Below are 21363 nucleotides of genomic sequence, written 5' to 3'. Positions count from 1 at the left end.
ATACAGATTGGGTCAGATTATACAGATTGGTCAAAAATGTCCTATATAAGGAAACCAGTTGATTGCATCAAAGTCCCGACAAGCAGCATTCACTCCTGGGGAACCGTAGAGCCACAGGAAGAGTCATCTGCATTGTACATGGCTTTGCTGCAATCCCTCATACTGAGCAAGCATGAAGCGACAGTGGGAAGAAAAACCACCCATTAACGGGAAAAAAAAAAACCTCCGGCAGAACCGGGCTCAGTATGAACGGTCATCTGCCTCGACCGACTGGGGTTACAGAAGACAGAACAGAGACACAACAAGAGAAACAAAAAAGCACAGAAGCACACATTGATCTAGTAATCTGTTCTACATTAGATGGTAGTAGCGGGTGAGCCGTCTTCTCTGGATGATGTCACAGTTAACAGAACGCCAGACCAGGTGTACCTACTATGAAGAGAAAAGAGAGAGAACAGAAAGTTAAAGCAGAAATGACAACACATAATGCATAATTGAAGAACAGTAGAACTCAATATAGTGAGAAAATTAGATCCTGATATACTCCAGTAACCTAAGCCTATAGCAGTAAAACTATAAAGGTAGCTGAGAGTAACATGAGTCACTAGTTATAATTTTTGTCAAAAAGAAAAGTTTTAAGCCTAGTCTTAAAAGTAGACAGGGTGTCTGCCTCACGGACCAAAACTGGGAGTTGGTTCCACAGGAGAGGAGCCTGATAGCTAAAGGATCTGCCTCCCATTCTACTTTTAGAGACTCTAGGAACCACCAGCAGACCTGCGGTCTGAGAGCGAAGTGCTCTGTTAGGAACATACGGGGTAATCAGAGCTCTGATATATGATGGAGTTTGATTATTAAGGGCTTTATACGTTAGAAGAAGAATTTTAAATTCTATTCTTGATTTAACAGGAAGCCAATGAAGGGAAGCTAAAATTGGAGAAATATGATCCCTCTTGTTGATTTTCATCAGAACTCTTGCTGCAGCATTTTGGATCAGCTGAAGGCTTTGAACTGCATTTTGTGGACTTCCTGATAGTAAAGAATTACAATAGTCCAGCCTTGAAGTAACAAATGCATGGACCAGTTTTTCAGCATCACTCCTGGACAGAATGTTTCTAATTTTGCCGATATTCCGGAGGTGAAAAAAGGAAACTCTGGAAACCTGTTTGATATGGGATTTAAATGACATGTCTTGGTCAAAAATAACACCAAGATTTTTTACTTTATTACCAGAGGCCAGGTTAATGCCACCCAGATTAAGTGATTGGTTAAGAAGTTTATTTTTTGAGGACTCTGGCCCAAAGATTAAAACTTCGGTCTTGTCAGAATTTAGATGCAGGAAATTTAAAGTCATCCAGCTTTTGATGTCATCAAGACATGACTGCAGTCGAAGTAATTGATTGGATTCATCAGGATTTATGGATAAATATAGCTGAGTATCATCAGCATAACAGTGGAAATTAATCCCATGCTGTCTGATAATTTTGCCTATCGGAAGCATATATATAGTAAATAGAATTGGTCCAAGGACTGAACCCTGTGGTACTCCACAGGTGACCCTAGAGTTTGAGGAAGATTTATTATTAACATGAACAAATTGGAATCTGTCTGACAGATAAGATTTAAACCAGCCTAATGCTTTCCCCTTAATCCCTACAGTATGTTCAAGTCTTTGTAGGAGAATATTGTGATCAACTGTATCAAACGCAGCACTGAGATCTAACAGGACAAGTATAGACACAAGTCCATTATCTGAGGCCATGAGAATATCATTAGTGACCTTCACCAGAGCTGTTTCAGTGCTATGATGAGCTCTGAAGCCTGACTGAAACTCCTCAAGTAGGTCATTACTTTGTAAATGTTCACAAAGTTGATTAGCAACTACTTTCTCAAGAATTTTAGATAAGAAAAGAAGATTAGATATAGGTCTGTAATTTACTAACTCATCTTGATCAAGAGAAGGTTTCTTAAGTAAAGGTTTAATAACAGCTACTTTCAAAACCTGTGGTACATATCCATTTACTAAGGATAGATTAATCATGTCTAAAATAGTGCCACTGATCAAAGGGAATATGTCCTTAAACAACTTGGTTGGGATTGGGTCTAACATACAGGTAGAAGGTTTAGATGAAGCTAAAATTTTAGATAGCTCAGAAAGCTCTACTGCTTCTAAACAGTTCAAACACTGCGCAGATTCTAAAGATTCCTCCAATGCTGCCTCACTTACTGAGGACGAGGTAATCATGTTTGGGAGGATGCCAATTATTTTATTTTTAATGGCATCAATTTTATTTATGAAGAATCCCATAAAATCATTACTACTAAGAGCTAAGGGAATGGATGGATCAACAGAGCTGTGGCTCTGGGTAAGTTTGGCAACTGTACTAAAGAGAAATCTAGGATTATTTTTATTCTCTTCAATTAATGATGAAAAATATGCTGTTCTAACTCTGCGGAGGGTCTTGTTATACAACAATAGTCTGTCCCTCCAGATTAAGTAGGATTCCTCTTGGTGTGTAGAGCGCCATTTTCTCTCCAATTTCCTAACATTGTGCTTCAAGGAACGCAGCTCTGAATTAAACCAAGGAGCCAGCTTCCTGTGAATAATCACCTTCTTTTTCAAGGGAGCTACATTGTCTAATGCAGAACGCAATGAGGAAGTCACATTGTTAGCAAAGGTATCGATTTGTGAATGGGAAGAAACAGCAATGCTGCCATCTACAGGGCATTTCTGCAATACGGAGGATATTAAAAAGGGGACAGACTCTTTAAGTTTTGATGCAGCTTTATCCGATAAAAATCTACTATAATGGAATCCTCTTTTGGGGGTGGAGAATTCAGTTAGATTAAACTCAAATGTTATTAAAAAATGATCAGACAGGACAGGGTTGTGAGAGAATACTGTTAATTCTTCACAATCAATGCCATATGTCAGAACAAGGTCTAAAGTATGGAGCCGAGAGTGCGTCGGTTCATGCACATTTTGAGCAAAACCAATTGAATCTAGGATAGTTTTAAAGGCTACACTAAGGTTATCACATTCAGTGTCAACATGGATGTTAAAATCACCCACTATAATAACCTTATCAGTATTTAACACCAAATCAGATAAGAAATCTGACAACTCATCCAAAAACTGAGTGTAAGGGCCTGGTGGACGATACAAAACAACAAACAGAAGAGGTTTTATTGCTTTGCAGTTTGGATGAGGGAAACTGAGGGTTAAATGTTCAAAAGAACTGTAATTATTAGTTGGCCTGGGACTAATCAATAAATCAGACTGAAAGATAGTTGCCACTCCTCCTCCTCTTCCCACAGATCTGGGAATGGGGAAATTTGAATAACTGGAGGGAATTGACTCATTTATACTAACGTAGTCCTCTTGTAGCCAGGTTTCTGTGAGACAAAACAAATCAATCTGATTATCAGAAATCAATTCATTAACTAACAAAGTCTTTGGAGGGAGAGACCTTATATTTAATAGACCACATTTTATTATTTTATTTTTAGGTTCAAGGTGAACCATATTGATTTTTATTAGGTTTTTATGATTTGTTCCTTTTAGATCAGTTTTTGATCTGTTAAGTTTTGGCCGTGGGAAAGACACCGTCTCAATAGGATAATGGGTGGGTAACAGTACAGAAGCTGCAGAGAGGTGTGTTAAACTACGGCTCTGCTTCCTGGTGTGGACCCTGGGTTGTCAGCATTTAGGAGAACTAATAAATCCAGTCAGATTCCTAGAAAGAAGAGCTGCACCATCCAAAGTAGGATGGATGCCGTCTCTCCGGATCAGACCAGGTTTTCCCCAGAAAGTTCTCCAGTTATCAATGTAGCCCACGTCGTTTTCTGGACACCACCTAGACAACCAGCGGTTGAATGATGACATGCGGCTAAACATGTCATCACTGGTCAGATCAGGCAGGGGACCAGAGAAAATTACAGAGTCCGACATTGTTTTAGCAAACTCACAAACCGAAGCAACACCAACTTTGGTGACCTCTGATCGGCGTGACCGATCAGAGGTCACGCCGATCAGAGTGTACGTAAAGCTAAATAAGCCATTTACCTACAAAATAGTTTTCTTTTTTCTTAATAATTATGTTAAGATGCAGCAGATAGAATCTGCCACCCTGTGAAATTGTAAAATTGTAATGAAAAGTGTTGGTATACTGTGCATATAAGTGTTTCTGGGCATTTGTGATTTGAAAACTCCTTGGTATGCAGTGAATGTCTATTCTTTTTTTAGCAGTCTTAAAAAAAAAGTCCAGCTTTAATAAATATGTTACAACTTACTGGTTTTATAATGAACTCGTTAGAAGACCTTCTTGCTAACCAGTGCTCCAGGGAAAAATGTAAAGTGTGATGCTACGCTGGTCCCCATTTTCTTCTTGGAAATGAAAACAAACAACAAAACAAAACATTGAAGTACGTAAAGCTAAATAAATAGGTTTGTTTAAAGTGATAAAAACCAACTTAGAGCAGATGCTTCCCTTGGTTATAGCTGCTGATGTTAGAAATGTGAGACAAGCAAACTACATTGGTCTATTTCAAGTACATTTTAAGTACCAGTCAAAGCTTTTCTGGCCTCTCCATCATCAATGTTGGGCGATATATTAGGAAGGTTAAGGAATTTCTAAAGCGTGTGTGTGTGTGTGTGTGTGTGTGTGTGTGTGTGTGTGTGTGTGTGTGTGTGTGTGTGTGTGTGTGTGTTAGATTTGCAGAGATAATGACGGCCTTGGTGTAAGCTCTGGTGAAAGCACAGATCAGAGAGGGAGGCAGCTCTGTCAAAGCTGCACACATTCAGCCATGGTGTGCACATTTAAGCCCATGTTTCAGCAGTTGTGGCAGACATGAATAAGAACAGAACTCTGTTTGACTTCCCCACTTTTTTTCCACGTCTTCCTAAAGAATTCAAGTGGTTACCGCCGAGCAGAGCAGAAAAGTGTATGCAGCAATTTTCCTGCCCCTTTTTGCTACGTTATAAAATTCATATGAGGCAGCTACAGTTTAGTGTTATTGTGGGTAGCTTTCTATTTTCAATCATGTTTTTTTGTCACTTTTTCCAACAGTGTGACTAAACAGATGTCATGTCCCGGCTGGGCTCTTTTTTAATAGGCAGTCAGCCCGAGGGAATTAGTTTTTCCAGTATAAATACTGGAAAAATAAATAAGTAGCGAAAAAAGAGCTACATTAATTTGTGCAGTCATCACTGCCCAAATGTCTCAGTTTTATGAAACTGTCATGATACTGTGCTTGACTGTTGTCTGCCACTCCTCCCAGCGCCGTGATGATTAGGCTCATTCATCACACCTGTTTTCTGCTCTTTTTAAGATCACTGCAGACAGCAGATCAATGCCAGATTATTGAAAGATTTTGCAAGTACATATTCAGCGTTGCTTTTCATGCCTGCCTACCTTGTCAAACCTTGATCACATACCTTGGAATTCGCCTTCCCAGCCAAGCCAAGGCACGAACCGGTTACCGGTTTCAGTTTAATGTTTTTTTTTATGTCTCATCTAGGGCTGGACGATAATTCAATAACAATATATATTGATCGATAGACGTGTGGTTCAATAGGAAAAAAGGGGGTCAGCAAAAAGTTCAATAGAACTGTTTTCCTTCCTTTTGCATTATAGCCTATCATCTAGGTCAATACTAGAGTCATTACACCCTCCCAACCAATTACAAACGCAGACCCAGGAAAGCTCCGTCACCAACCTTCAAAGAGTACATGGAGCACGTGTTCTTTTTTTAGGACTTACAGTTTTGGTAAAAAGAGTTCGTACCTGCACCAGGTTTTCTGCTAATACATCTTTTAAAACGCAACACCATGTCTGGCTACAATTTCAAGTCTACAGCCTGTCTGTTTACTGAAGACAATATAATCCATCCATCCATTTTCTAACACGTCTATGCCTTATGGGATCGCAAGGGGTGCTGGTGCCTGTCTCCAGCTGTCAATAGGCAAGAACCGGGATGCACCCTGGACAGATCGCAATATAGGCATAACATTTTCTAAAATCCTTTAAAATCCTCATTACTTTAAATAATTTTGACTATACAGTGACTCTTGACAGGCTGCAAGAATAGCACACTAGTTAGCACTGTTGCCTTGCAGCAAGAAGGTCCGGGGTTCAAATCTTAGCCTGTGTTTTTCCATGTTCTCCATGTTAATGTGTGGGTTCTCTCCAGTTACTCCAACTTCCTTCCATGGTCCACCGATAGGTTAATTGGTCTTTCTAAATTGCCCTTCGGCGGGAGTGTGCGCATGCATGTGTCTCTGTGACAGACTGGCAACATGGCCAGGGTGAACTCTGCTTCTCACCAAATAACCACTGGAGAGCCAATTTCCAAAAAAAAAAATGTTTTAACAGTGGCGAGAACAATTTTCAGAGCCACTGTATATCAAACTCTAATAACTTAGTCACCAACCCTGACCTTAAAAATGTAATATGGCTGCAATCCACATCAGAAATGACTGATTCTTGTGGTAACAAACAAAAAATCCACCAGCATCACGTCGTGACCTGGCCACTATCCTGCAAGAAGAATGGCTTAAAATCCCTCTGACCACTGTGCAGGACTAGTATATGTAATTCCCAAGACTAATTGACGCTGTATTGGCAGCAAAAGGAGTCCCTACACCATACTAATAAATTATTGTGGTCTAAAACCATGTGTTTCAGTTTCATTGTCCAACCCCTGTAGTTTTATTGTGATTCATGCAGGGAGTAGTTCAAATTATGTGGACACTACAATGGGAAAGTAGGAGAGTAAAGGAAGAACAAGAAGAGAAAAAAGAGAAGTGAAAGAAAGAGGAGATAAAAGGGAGAGAATGATAAAACGTCTTCAGTCTGCTTCATCACGTGCAAAGAGAGATGTAAAAAGAACAGCACAACCAACGGATATAGTATAACAGATACAATAAAGTAACACGTTGATACCATTGCTAAATTATCTGTATTGTTATTTAATCTGACATGTATAATGTGATAGATGAGAAATAAAAAGTAAATAAATTATGGGCTTTCTGTATAGAAGTGAACACTGAGTACCAGGAACCCAGCACCTGTGGGTGTTTGTGAGAGTGCACTTGTGTATGTAAAATATATCCAAAAGAAAAATGGTCAATAGTAGTTGTGGAGAACCAAAGATCCGCCTCCCCCGAGCACAGAGGCAGGCGCCGGGGGACCCATAACCCCAGACCCCCAAAGGGGCCCCTAAAGCAGGGCGCCCAAGAGGGGCCAACACAGGAAATCTGCCCCCCCCCCCCCCCAACAACCCGAGGAGAGACAACCCGAGGAAATCCCCAAGTCACCGCAATGCCGAAGCCCCCAGGAACCGCTGGGGCGAACTCGTGGGCTCCGCCGGCAGCCAACTACGCTGAAGTGGAACAGGCCATGGGCCCCAGGGGCGCCCCGAGACCCCCCAGGTCACCTGCTCGGTCCTGGCCCCCCATCCCGTACCCGGACCAGACGCCCCCCGGCCCAGGCTGCCCGGGGAGGGGGCCAACATGACCCGTACACAACTATTTATTAAATCAGAGGATTTTAGCAACACCGCTAAACACAGTTGTGGTGAGACCTGTGAGATACAAGCATCAGGAGCCATAATGTTATCTTAATTAATGGGCTTATGCATTCTGATTTAAACGATAAACAACACACAACTTTGTTGATTTTCAAAAACAGAAACTGGGTGCACAAGTTCAATTTATTCAAAATCTTCTCTAATCCACACAGGTTTAAAATAATAAAAAACAGACTTTATGGTCACTCAACTACACATTAACAAAGTAAATTTGAGCAAAGTTTTGTTGCAAGATTGGGAGGAAAACCTCCAGCAAAACCTGGCTCAGTGTGAACGGTCATCTGCCACGACCGATTTGGGGTTAGAGAACACCAAAAGGCACAGAAGCACACATTGATCCCGGAATCCTTTCTATGTTATATGTTAATAGTGGATGATCTGCCTCCTCTAGATGATGCCACAGCTAACAGAACGCCTGACCAGGTGCACCTACTATAAAGAGAAAAAAGACAGAGAACAAAAATTTGAAATAACAACAAACAATGCAAATTGGAGAACAGTAGGAGAACTCAGCAGAGTGAGAGAAATAGACCCTGGTGTCCTCCAGTAGCCTAAGCCTATAGCAGCATAACTACAGAGATAGCTCAGGGTAACCTAAGCCACTCTAACTGTAAGCTTTGTCAAAAAGTTCAGTTTTAAGCCTAGTCTTAAAAGTAGACAGGGTGTCTGCCTCACGGACCAAAACTGGGAGTTGGTTCCACAGGAGAGGAGCCAGATAACTAAAGGATCTGCCTCCTATTCTACTTTTAGAGACTCTAGGAACCACCAGTAGACCTGCAGTCTGAGAGTGAAGTGCTCTGTTAGGAACATACGGGGTAATCAGATCTCAGATTACCCCGTATGTCATTTAACTACTGGTATTGTGATATGTCAGCTGTAAGGGGGCTAAATCATCTCAATAAGTTAAATAAGAATAACAGCTACTCAGTATTGAGCAGTTGTCATTTCTCAGTTGTTTTTACATCATTCATGTAAAACTGCCTGATTATGTTGATGTTTTTTGTCAATGAACCCATAATTTTTTTTAACTGTCCCCCTCCTTCCCACCTGTTCTCGTCCTTCTCCATCTTCTCTGCAGTTCTCTCTATTTGGCTCTCGCTCCACCAGCAGAGTCACCAATGCTCCATCCTCTTCCTCTCGGTCTTCATCTCCCCGGATCCCCTCGGCCACAATTGGCAAAAGGACAGATCAAATTTCCGGAGCCGGTCCAGCAGCCCTAAGCAAAGCAGAGTTCTTGGAACGTGTGCGTCACAGCAACCAGGCCTGCCAGCAGGGGGAGTTTGCATTGGCTGTTCGCCTCTACACTGAGGCCCTCACCGCGGACCCACAAAACTGTATCCTGTTCAGCAACCGATCTGCAGCTTATCTAAGGCTTGGACAGTACGGCAAGGCTCTGGACGACGCAATCAAAGCTCGTCTCATTAACCCCAAATGGCCCAAGGTAAGAGGTTCGACCTTTGATGACCTGTCATTGATCTATTAAACACGCCCAATGAGAGGATGATGAAGAGGTTAGGAGCTGCACAGACGTGCTCAACTATACACATATATCCACTAACAACTGGTCAAACATCCCTTAGTGAGTTGTATCTCTAAACGTTATTTAGCCATTAACAAGCTTCTGATAGTATTGGATATTTGATTCATCCTCTCATCGAAACTGGAAGAGATCATTTAAACGGGTTTTCTGGCACTGACCTGGCTTTTAAGCCTTGTATACACATTTTCAACAGCATTCAGGGTCAGGACCATTCCAGAGGCTCAAGATTAGGGTTGCTTTAAAACGCTCCAAGACCAGATTTGATGTATGTTATGTTCATTGTCCTGTTGGAACCCCCACTTGTTTTCAGGTTTTTAACCATCTGAGTTCAATGGGTGCTGCCCACATGAAGGAAAATTGGTTAGGATGTTCTGGGACGGTTCGGGACCCACCAAGGACCAAGCTCAGAATAAACGGAAAACTGGTGGAACACCAGTGCCACAGTCCACAGTGAAACAAGTAGTCAGAGTGGAAAGAGAGAAAGCCAACACCTTCAGGCTCAACTTAAGTTTGTAAATGCACATGTGGACAAGTCAAATACTTAAAAAACAAACTGTCATGGTCAAAGGAAACTGATCATAAATTGAGCTTTTTGGTCAAACAGTCAAAATGGGTGTTTGAATGAGTCAATGTAGAAATATCAGAGCTAAGAACACAAACTAGCAAGCATGGGGAATCAGTTTCTGGTGAATAAGATAATGAAGAGGGAGGATTATCATGGAACAGTTTAGTCTGACTTTAAATGAGTAGTAAAAAAGTTGAAACTTGGACACAATTCAGTGGTCACAATTTAGCCGTCAATCAGAACTTTCCCAAACACACATCATACTTGTTTTTGGAATGGAGAAGTCAGGCTAACACTCAGCTTCTGACATTGCTCTGCCTCAACCCTGTTGAAAGTTCGTGGACTACTCTGGAAAGAGCTGTTTGTTCCAGGAAGGCTGTCTATGTCTACTGTTAGCTTATAAATTAGTTTAAAAAATATCCAACCCCCTGTTACAATACCAGGATTTCGTGATGGCTAGAGTCTTCTACTGAAAAATAAAATTCAAAAATAAAACCTGTTTCAGTGAAAATTAAAAAAAAAAAAGTTGGAATAATCTGGGCACATGAACACATGTGCACATCTTTAAACTATTACTTTAATTTTTGTTTAAATTTCTGTCTTTTTTCTTAGGAGTCTTGTCTGTTTCCCACATCTTGACTTGACAACATTTGTCCTCTCTACCTTATAAAATTCTCCAAAAGTTATAGATAGAGAGACCAAAGTTTTCTCAGACCATATGGGACACATGTACCACCCATTGATACTCACTGCCAGTCAGGTGGCTGAGACAAGGCAGCTATGTTTCTCTCCTATTGGGGTCTTTTGAAACATTTCTATTTGGAAACAGGGTCATGCTATGTATTCTATTTTTTACATCTTTGGGTTAATTATGAGACCATAGTGATGGTCTTGAATCCAACCATTAACTCCAACAAGAACTTAGACTACACTAATTGCTTTTCCCCACTTGAAGTGGTTGCTCGCACATATCAAAACAGTAAACAGCAGAAAGTGAGAAAATATACTCACGGTCCTTTAAAACCTTTTTAGAGAGAAAAGTGGGCAGTCGAATGACTGAGGCTACCTCTGTCGGGACAGCTGGGGCCCGGCCAGCTCCACTCCGCTTCCTTTCACAGTGAGAGAGAATGGACGGAAGTGGTGTTTGGGTGTGTATCCGATCAGTGTGCGTGTGCGTGTGTGTGTGTGTGTGTGTGTGTGTGTGTGTGTGTGTGTGTGTGTGTGTGTGTGTGAGATGGCTTTGCACGGCTGTTATTTTGTTTTGGAAACCCTGGCGAGGCCTTGGCCTGAGTTTGGTACTTAAAGACAATACCAGAAGTAGCATTCCTGTGTGTGTGTGTGTGTGTGTGTGTGTGTGTGTGTGTGTGTGTGTGTGTGTGTGTGTGTGTGTGTGTGTGTGTTTGTGTGTGTCTGCAAGCATGTGCACATAGTGACTGTGTCATTGCCATGAGCTCATTGCAGCATTCGCTTTGGGTCAAGGCTAAGGTCAGAACTGATGAACTACCAAAAAGAGGGAATCGTTCTGAGGCGAGACGTTTACTTCTGCATCAGTTCCTTCTTTCTGCCCTTCAGTCAGCCATCTTTGCTTTCTTCTTTCCTCCTTTTCTTCTTCTGTGTTTGCCTCCCACGGTTTGTTCCATTGCTGCCACCGCTGACTTTTCTGTTGGCATAACACGCTCAAACACGCATTATCTGGATCACACACACACACACACACACACACACACACACACACACACACACACACACACACACACACACACACACACACACACACACACACACACACACACACATATATCGAGTGACTCGGTCATGGGAACAGAGTGGTGGAGCTGGTCAAAAGTTGCTCAGGTTTGGGTAACAACAGTGTGCTGAACGGCAGAGCCTCTTTGCATTTTCATGTTGTTGTTTTTTTTTGTTTCGTGAATTTGGGGAAAAGATTTTAGAAAGCCTTTCCTTTCTTTGTGATTCAAATGAAGTGAAACCACACAAATAAAACTGCTGCAAGAGCGAAAGCCTTTCTTTTGACTAAAAGGTCTTTATGCATTTCTACAGACCTCTAGGGTTTTTGTTTTTGAGTCTTTGCTGTCATACACACACACTCTCTGTGTTTTTGTTGTTTGGTAGTTTTGAAGACCGCTGTCTTAGGAGCAGGTTCATTCTCTTGATTGACTAGCCCATAGAGCTAAAGTGGAACTTCCTGGTCTCATAATTTGTAGTTTCACAGGTAAGGAAGTCTCCTGTTACAGAAAATCTAAAGGAGGCAATGTGTTGGCCTTTCAGTTGCACATGGATCTCTTTCACATTGAGAGAACTGTTTTATTTGGTCAAATCCAAAAACGTGCATTAGTTTGCTCAGCTTATGTCTTGCATTCACCAAAGATTCACATAAACTAAACAACCACTCCACAGCATGATTTTGGCTCACAGAGTAACAACGTATATAAAAAATATGCTTATTCCCATGTTTAGTCTTTAGGGCAAATTCTTCCCAAATTCCCCATACTTCCCTGTTTGACCAGCCCAGCAATCACAAAAGTGGTTAACCTTATATTTCACTATCTTCAGACACTGCCTGACAGAACCCTTCAGATATTTTTACTTCTTCTTAACATTTTGTTACAATAAAATCACTATCTTCAATGTGTTGTAGATTTTTGCTGCATGATTCTGAAGTGGAAGGAGAATGATGCAGGTTTTAATCAGGGACCAGCTTCCCTATCCTTGCTGGATAAAAGCATTCCCCTCTCCATACATAACATTTTGCATAGAGACCAAAAAAGTCTTTGGTCCCTTTTCCACAACAGTATTCCTGACCTTTTCCCAGTGTTCCTTAATCCTCATGATGCTGCGTTTTTCACTAAAGTTCTCTAACAAACCTCAGGACCTTCACAGAGGAGTTGGATTCCAGTTCACAATGATCCATTAATTTGTTATCCACCATCCTGTAAAATCCCAATAAAGTAAAGTGTAATTTATTATTGTAATGTGACAAAATATTAAAAACTTCATGGAATAGAAATTATTTTGTAAGGCAGTGCTTTTGTCAAAACATTTGTTTGTTTCCTTTAAATCTCTAAATGAGATTTATTTTATGTAATGTTTATTTAAGGACAATGAAGTCAGTGGTTAACAAAACAATATTCAAATGTATTTGAAAAATCAGATTACTTTATAATAGTGTGTCTTAACACTTTACAACTAACTTACACTGTCCAAAATTGTAAACTTCATATTCATTTTAAGAACAATGCATTTTTTTTTAAATTGCTATGGTTACCATAATGATCCATGGATTATAGTAATGATTTGAAAACATCTAAGCTGGACTCACTGAATCTTCCTGATTAGAGGTTTAAACTTTAGAAGAAGGATTTGTCTAAACTGAAAACCAACTGAAACCAATTTGACCTCAAAGCCTTTCAGGCACGCTCAGATGTTGTTAGGTTCAGCTGTGGGTTCACACAGATGGAATCATCAGGGAAGGTCCGAGCAGCTCTCTGCTCTGCAGCGGAGGCAGACCAGATGGTAGCCCACTCTTTCTGTTTACAGAGCAGCCTGAGGAGTTGGCCCTGTACCGCTCAGGAGAACTCTGTCATTAAGCAACTTCCAGCTAACCACACGCTGCAAAAATATTACTCGCATACGTGCAAAGAAAGTTTTGTTTCCTCAATGTGGGATGGCCAGAAAGGGTTTGCTTGGGAAGCTTCCCCACATGAAACGATTTGAATTAGAATGAAATCGAACTGAGGGAATTCCCTCCTGTTCAGGTCCCACCATGTTGTAAACTCAAGCTGTGCTTCTCTAATGTTTGTGTTGTGAGTAAAACGTGTCCTGGTCAACAGGGTAATCCAGGATTTATAGAGCATGAAAGAGGACATGGATGGAGTCTCTAGAAGGAATTCTGACTAAAATTATATTCTGTACAGATAAAATACACAACCTTATTCATGATTTTCTACCAACTTAAATTATCTGTCACTAATGAACCAATTACTTAAAAATAAATATAAATAAAATGCTCATTTGAGCTCCAATTTTTTTTCTGAGTGGTGAAATTGCATTGAACTTCATAGCAAGCGACCAACAGCGTTTTACTGTTAGGTCTGGCCAAATTTCATACACTTCTCAAAGGTAACTTATCAAAAGATTTAGCAAAAAGATTTGTTCAGCATTATATAGTTTGTTTTGTTTTTCCATGTGTGACAGTTTGTCAGTGTTCAGGTGCTACTCAGCCACTATAACTATTTTTCCAGTGAATATGAAAACAAACCTTTTAAACTATAGTTGGTAATCCAGCTCAAAAACACTTTTTATTATGCTGGGTAAAATCATCCTTCCATCCTGAAAGCAGTAAATAGATTATGTATTCAGAAAAAGGAGGTTAAGAAATCGCATGCCTGTAAAAAGTCTGACCAATCCCTGCTCTTTACACCGCAGAGCAGGGATTGGTCAGAGTTTTGTTCCTGCTCTAACTCTCCTCTGTCCCTGATGTTCCAGGGGTATCACCTTATCTATTGCTTGTCCCACATACCATCATTCTGACGAGCTCACGTAACATCAAGGTGCACGCACCAGTGGGCATGCACTTTCCTTTTTATTTTCCGCTTGCTGGCTGCGCACGCGCACTTCTAGGGTTTATGTATCCGGTTGGCTTAGCGGTTAGCTAAGGACTTGGGGAAAATCGTCGACTTTAGCTTTAAGTTGTAAATTTTTAAGGTAAAACGTTTAAAAGTTTTGTGAGGGCTTAATGAGGCACCAGCATGTTGTGTTACTGAAGCTGGAAACTAAATAAAAAGTTGAAACCAGGTGTTCACATACACTGTATGTAAGAACACATAAATGTAGTGTTTCTTCTTGCTCAGTTCAGATTACCAAAGTGATTTCTGTTAACTAATTGAAAGAGGGAATTTTTATTACTTTTTTGAAGGTGAGAAGTGTTTATACACCAGGATTAAAAAGATTTTTAGAATCCCAGATGATGATGTCATGGCTTCGTAAGCTTCTGATAGGTTTAAATTACAACATTTGAGTTCACAGGAGGCAAAGATGGAGACGTTTTTTAAGGAAACACTTGTGTGTGACGTCAGAAAATTAAGAGAAAACAACCAAAACATCCGGAAGAGAACTCTCCACAACTGAAGGCTCCACATTGATTAGTTCAAACAGTGACTTATGCTTTGGGAGACACCATGAGAAAGTCCAGCTATCGTGCCATTCAGGAAGGAGACGGGTTCCGTTTTCCAGAGATAGCTGTGTTTTGGTACAAAATCAACCTCGGAAGAAAAGCAAAAGTCCTTGTGAAGATGCTGCCGGAGGTTGGTAACAGACCATAATTATCCACGGTGAAATGATTTATGCACCAATAAGGCCTCATTGGCCACTTAGAGAGCAGAAACGCTTCACACCAAACACATAAAACATAAAAAAAACCATAAAAAATCTGATTAAACCCCACTAATGCACTCAGAGACACATTATTTTAGATCTGGATGTCATCTGATCTGGTGAAACAAAAACTGATATGTGTACCCCTGATGCACATTACCGCCTCAGAGAACCATCCCATTCCACATCATTTAAAGCTATACTGATTTTAGAGTCATGCTCTTTACATTGTTGAACTTATATGTGTTATTTTGTTGTTGTATTTTCTATTTATATAGTTCATGAGTTTTTGTACATATGTATCTGTTAGATCCCAGAAATCACTGTCCTGCTTTGTGATATGAGCCTCAGTATAAAAATAAACCTCTATTCATTTATTTTGTACAAATTACATACATTGTTTGGACTGTTTTTGTGTTGTTTTTTTAAGGGGGGGAAATGTACTGCACAGTTTCACAATACTGACATACTGAGGTTGTGCTGTTGGTTCACAAAACCTGTACAGTTTCCCTTAGTAATAGCTACAATTACCCACAAAAAAATACAGAATTTGGAGAAAAATTCAGTACGTTGCACGTCATCACATGAATCAGGAGCGAAATGCACAGGAATTTTTTAGGGAAGCCACTAGAGAGCAGCACTGACATGTGAAATACACATTACATTCACAGAGAAAAGTGAATGCAATGAGGGTGGTGAGAGCTGCCCTCTCATGACCTACATCACATGGGGCTTTATAACAGTCATCCACAAACACATGGGCCATGTAATCCATCCCAGGTGACTGAGTTTGCCAAAGACAAGTATCAGGAGCTGGCACCTAGTGTTTGCTTTCTTTTTCTTGGCTTTTCTTTTTCCCCTAAAAACACATCTCTCCCATTACCTGTATCAGCAGGAGGTAACTTTCAGTCTATAAGTGAATCTGATAATATGCTCTTATGGAAAATGGTGCAGATTAAGAACAAAACACCCGACGCCTGCTCTGTGTCTCCTACTGCCAGAACATTTCTGCACAATTTAATGAGTTTTAATTTTGCCTGAAAGAGCAGTAGGGGTTGATTTTCAGGTAATCAGGAGATATGTGTCTGCTTCCTCTTTTGTTAATACTTAGCCAGCCTGAACCAAAGCCTGCTGCCTCAGCAGCCAACACAAGCTGCTGGAGTAGTTCCTTTTACAACTCCGCAGTACATTTGTCCTCCACTTCGCTTTCTGGTTAAAGAACTACGAAGGAAGGAGAGAGATAACAGCAGTAGATCTTAATGAAAGACTGTCTCAATTTGATGTTAACAAAACATGGAGGGAATGTCACAAGATGAGGATTTTGGTGCATTTCATCCTGCAATTCTACCATAAGAGCAAACTAGCCACAATGGCTAGTAGGTGACAGGCTTGGTTTATTAAAGCACTGCCATCCAGCTTGAAATGCTGGTTTTGTAGTTTCCACTCCACAAACTGGACGTTTTTTTTTTTAAAGAGTGGTAACAAGAAATCCCCTTTTGAAAGAAAACAATAATAAGTTCCACTTGCACTCTGCCTCATGTTGTGTAGGGGACACAGCAGAAATGTGCTCTGGTCAGATCAGACCACAAATGAACTTTTTGGTTGAGATACAAAATGCTACAGTCTGTGGAAAAAAAGTAATATTGGACATCATTCTGAACACACCATCCTCAAGGTGACACATGATGGTAGTGGCAGCATCATGGTGCAGGGATGCTTTTCTTCAGAAAGGACTGGGAAGATAGATGGAGCTAAATACAGGATAATCCTGAAAGAAAACCTATTAGAGGCTGAAAAAGACTTGAGACTAAGGCAGAGGTCCACCTTCCAGCAGGAAAATGCCAATGTACATACAATCAGAACCACAATCCGTGTGTTAAAATGGCCCAGTCAGAACTTGAGCTGTTTTGCAAAGAAGAATGGACAATCATTCAAATCTCTTTTTGGCTTGTAGAACCATTTTTTTCCTTATGTTGCAGAAAAATATTAACCATTTTGATTGGAGTGGTCACTGATGGAGACTTCTTAGAGTAAATATCCCAGATTTCTGGATTTTGCTGCAGCCCTGGAGGATAGAAGCTGAGAAAGAAGAGAGTCCAAGCGATAGACCAGGTTAACACTTGAATGAATGGCTTTAATAACAGACTGTATGTTGCCATTTCACATGTCCAATTCTGAGCCGACTGGGGAAGGTTGAGCTTCAAAGAGCACTTGTTTCATTAGAAACTCAATCAGAAGAATATTGGTTTTACTGCTATTGTGTGTACAAATGCGTGTTAGAGTTGGACAGAACCACGTTTACAGATTGTGGTACAATACATTTTTTAAACAAAGCTTTCTTGGCTTTTGTACATATATCAAACTTGCCTCTCTCTCAAACTGTTTGAATTTTAGTGCTAATTTGTACAGCAGTTAAAAATCAGCTAACTCTTTTACTGAAGAATGGAACAGAAATTAATTCCACTGAGTATGTCTTTGGATGTAACAGCCCACAGCACATGTAACTTGTCCAATGACATCTAAACTAAAATCAGGCAGTATAACAAAGAAAGCCTTGTAAGCCAATTCCAATTTTAAACAAAGTGTTGGCTGAAATAAGAAAGAATGCTGAAAGAGTTGGCTAACCTGCACAAACAAGTAAAGAACTTACATTACAAACATAATTGCTAACCTAAATTTAAATCCTACCACATTTAAATGCCACCCTTTCTTAACTGTAGCCTACTGGTATCTTCCTTACTCCTAAATGAGAGTACAGTACAATAATTTCTCAGAAGTGTTTTATCTGTGCCAATTCTGTTTGTGTGTATCAGTATTGTACTTAAAGTGTTGGTCATAAATGTACTAAACTTGTCTGGCATTTCAGGCTATAACAATTAATCACCAAAAAAGTAACTAAGTATGTTGGAGATAACCTGATTAGTGATTTGTGTCGCATCTCCGTGTGTGTGTGTGTGTGTGTGTGTGTGTGTGTGTATGTGTGGGTGGGTGAGGAAGTAGTCACTGTAAAGCAGAATTCTTCTTCTTCTAATTTACAATAAGAACATTATTTTTGAAGTAGCTGATATTCCATGCTTCTTTTTTTCCAATTCAAAGTTTGAAAGCTCAAAATGAAAAATTCGAGCAATGTCAAAATAATACATTCAGCCTTGTTGTCTGTGGAAATCTAACCTGGACAGATCAGTAATGTATAGCATTCTCCGTTCTGCTCATTATCAATCTGGGACTGCTCCATTTGAATCCGTTTGGGAAAGGAGGAACATTCAGCAGAACTCTCCGAGCTGATTGGGCGAAACAACAACTAATGTTCACCTACCAAAGGTTGGTTTTAGCCAATCATAGTATCAAATTAAAACGTAAGCAGCAGGCGCTATGAGAAGGTAAGCTAGTCAAGGCACTTTTGCAGTTACTACTATCAAAGATGAAATCATGAATTCGGATCAAACAGATGTGATAGCAGCAGCTACATGTGCGTTCTCCTGGGTTGTCATGTTCATTTTGGTTCCACTGGGGGCTCAGCCGCTCTTGCTTTCATCGTAGTATGTCCTGCCTTTAACCTCAATACTGCAACATGATTGGCCCGAACCATTTTTGGATCGGACACAAATGGTTGAAGGCGAAACGGTATAAGATGGATTCTTGTGTGTTTGTGAATGCACAAATACGGCAAGATTTCAGCTTGCAGGTGAGGTTAGCTGAAATCAGTCCTTTTACTCCAATTCAATGAAACATCTCAAAGAAGGGTATAAACTGAAGTCTTGTGACTTGTCTTATGACCTGAACAAGTCAGACATGGAACAAGCAACGCTGCCAACATACCAAACGATAAAGGAGCAACCATTGAAATCTATGTAACTGCTCTCTGTTGTAGCAGCCTAAAAAAACAGATAAAGTCCCTCTCTAGAAGGTCAAGTCCTCTGAATTTGTTTTAAGAACCCCACCCAATACTCAAAATAGCCCTATTTTAATTATTTTCCCTCAATAGTAGTTGTTGGTGTTACTTGGCTTTGACTACTAATTGACTATAGAGAATCAGTGCATTCACTGATTGTGAAAGGAGATGATTTTTGATTTTACAACTAGCCTGTTGGTGGTCTGATTAGGTTAAGCTGAATATCTGTCGATTTTGGTCACCAGCCATTTTTCCTGACAAAAACAGGAAAACAAAAAGAAATATAAAAAAACATGGTCAAAAAGACAACCATCATTTTAGGAATCCAAATATGTTTCCTGTAATTTGGTAGTGTGCCCACAACTTGATCATCTGTGTAATTACATCTTCTACAGTGTTATTAAAGAACAAATTAAGCTTGGTCCTCTGAGTGTTTTCCTTATGTTTCACCCCAACAAAAAACTTGCAGAAAAAGAAATCCAAGTTATTTCTGTTTTTCCTGAAGCTCTGCAGCAAGTGAAGTACACAAATTGGCGCGTTCAAAGGAGCAAAACAGGAACTGATGATCATTGTCAATCTGTATGTAAAACCTTGATTAAGCTCGACTCACAATTATAACAAACAGTTATAAGCTCCTGTTTGGGTTCTCCAAAGTGACAACATATCAATATCAATAATAATAATTATTGTTATCATTATTGTAAAGAAAAGGTTATCCATGTAAAGTAGTCTGGTTTCATCTTAACATGAAAATGTGTAGTTGTTGCTCATCACAGTGTGCAGCCATCAAAGGATTAGAGAAAGCAGAGCTCAGCAGTTTCACTGTCAGATAGGGTTAATTCTCTCATGAATGTTTCCTGCTTATCTTTAACCCCCTCAAATTAAATTATACATTCATGGGTTTAAGTGGAACTCTTCAAAAGCTTTTCTTCATACAGTCTAACTCCAGAGATGTTAAATAGAAATTCAAGACAAAGCTTTTAGGCTTGGTTGGCTTTTGCTCCACATGTTCACCAGTTTTGAATTCGCTGGTACAGGTGCTGTTCAATGCAAGCAAAAATGTTTATGAAGTGCAACATTTACCTTGAATTAATATTATGTGACACTCTGACCTGCATAATTAAAAACAAAATAGCTCTACATATTATACGGAATAGAAGACAACAGATCAGAACCGCTGAAGGAGGGCTTAATGGTTTGATAGAAAAAAAAAAGGTTCCATCACATTTGAGCAAGAAATTGTATTTAAACAGCATCACAAATATTTGGTTTATATCCTCTTGCAAATGTATTAAACCCCTTGACCAGCTGTCCACATTTTATCACATAAAAAGGACAAACTTCAATGTATTTTCTATTGATTTTATGTGGCAGTCATGATATTCAATTTAATTCATTTCAATTATATGGCGCCAAAAACAAATATCATCTCAACGCATTACAAACACTTTACAAGTCAATTCCGCTGAATCATAAAGACAGATTCCAAGTCAGGTACATACATTTCAGTTGATCCTATTTACCAAACAACATGCAGTCAGGTTCAGTTTATTATTCAAAGTGGTTAAAATGTTTTGTTTCCAAGGAAACCCAGCAGACTGTATCAAATCTAGCACCTTTACTTCTCTAGCACCATTTATTTCTCCTGGATGAATATCTTGTGACAGTGGACTGTGGCTTGCATTGAGTCTTTGATTTAGCAGAAATACCTCGTAGTGAGCATGCATGTAGCGACAGTGGAAAGGAAAACTCCCCTTTAACAGGAAGAAAGCTCCAGCAGAAGCAGGCTCAGTGTGAACAGCCATCTGCCACCATCGACTGGGGGTTAGAGAGGATAAGAGCATACAAAAAAAAAACACAAACACATACAGTGATCCAGAAGTATTTTCTATGTTTAAGAAAAAGGTAGTAGTAGCTCCTTTAGTGTCTTCATCTAGCTAAAGAAGAGAAGCACTTATTTTCAGGTCTATAGATGAAAAGAGGAATTGCAGTTAGTCACAGCAAAAGCTCAGCCAATGGCTACGTCCAGGAGAGAGACAGGTTAGTTTACTGAAAGACAAGGCCAAGTGTGTCATTTATAAAATAACATTCAGCAGTTCAGCCGTTGCCCCCTCCAAGAAGGTGTCACAACTAAACAGAACACCAGATTAGATGTAGCTTTTATAAAGAGAAAAACAAAGAACATAAAGTTAAAAACTGAAATCACAGTAAATAGTACAAAAATGGAAAGTCAAATGGGGAATGTAAAATTCACTGGAAAAGAGGTCATTAAGTCCTCCAGCAGCTAAGCCTATAAGCAGCATAACTACAGAGGTAGCTCAGGATAACCTAAGCCACTCTAACTATAAGCTTTGTCAAAAAGGAAAGTTTTAAGCCTAGTCTTAAAAG

General features: G+C 39.9%; 1 protein-coding gene across 2 annotated transcripts in view; it reads left to right on the top strand.

The window, feature by feature from the left end:
* Positions 1-21363, top strand: part of ttc28 (tetratricopeptide repeat domain 28) — a 188962-nt gene that overhangs the window by 4719 nt on the left and 162880 nt on the right. For both annotated transcript variants that reach the window (XM_036140650.1, XM_036140649.1), the window contains exon 2: positions 8666-9028. In XM_036140650.1, the coding sequence (XP_035996543.1) occupies positions 8666-9028 (363 nt within the window). The remainder of the gene's footprint in view (positions 1-8665; positions 9029-21363) is intronic.

Source organism: Fundulus heteroclitus, chromosome 8 (genome assembly GCF_011125445.2).
Source record: "Fundulus heteroclitus isolate FHET01 chromosome 8, MU-UCD_Fhet_4.1, whole genome shotgun sequence".
NCBI classification, from domain to species: Eukaryota; Metazoa; Chordata; class Actinopteri; order Cyprinodontiformes; family Fundulidae; genus Fundulus; species Fundulus heteroclitus.
Note: the sequence above shows the minus strand (reverse complement) of the source record. Positions and strands in the feature narration are given on the sequence as shown.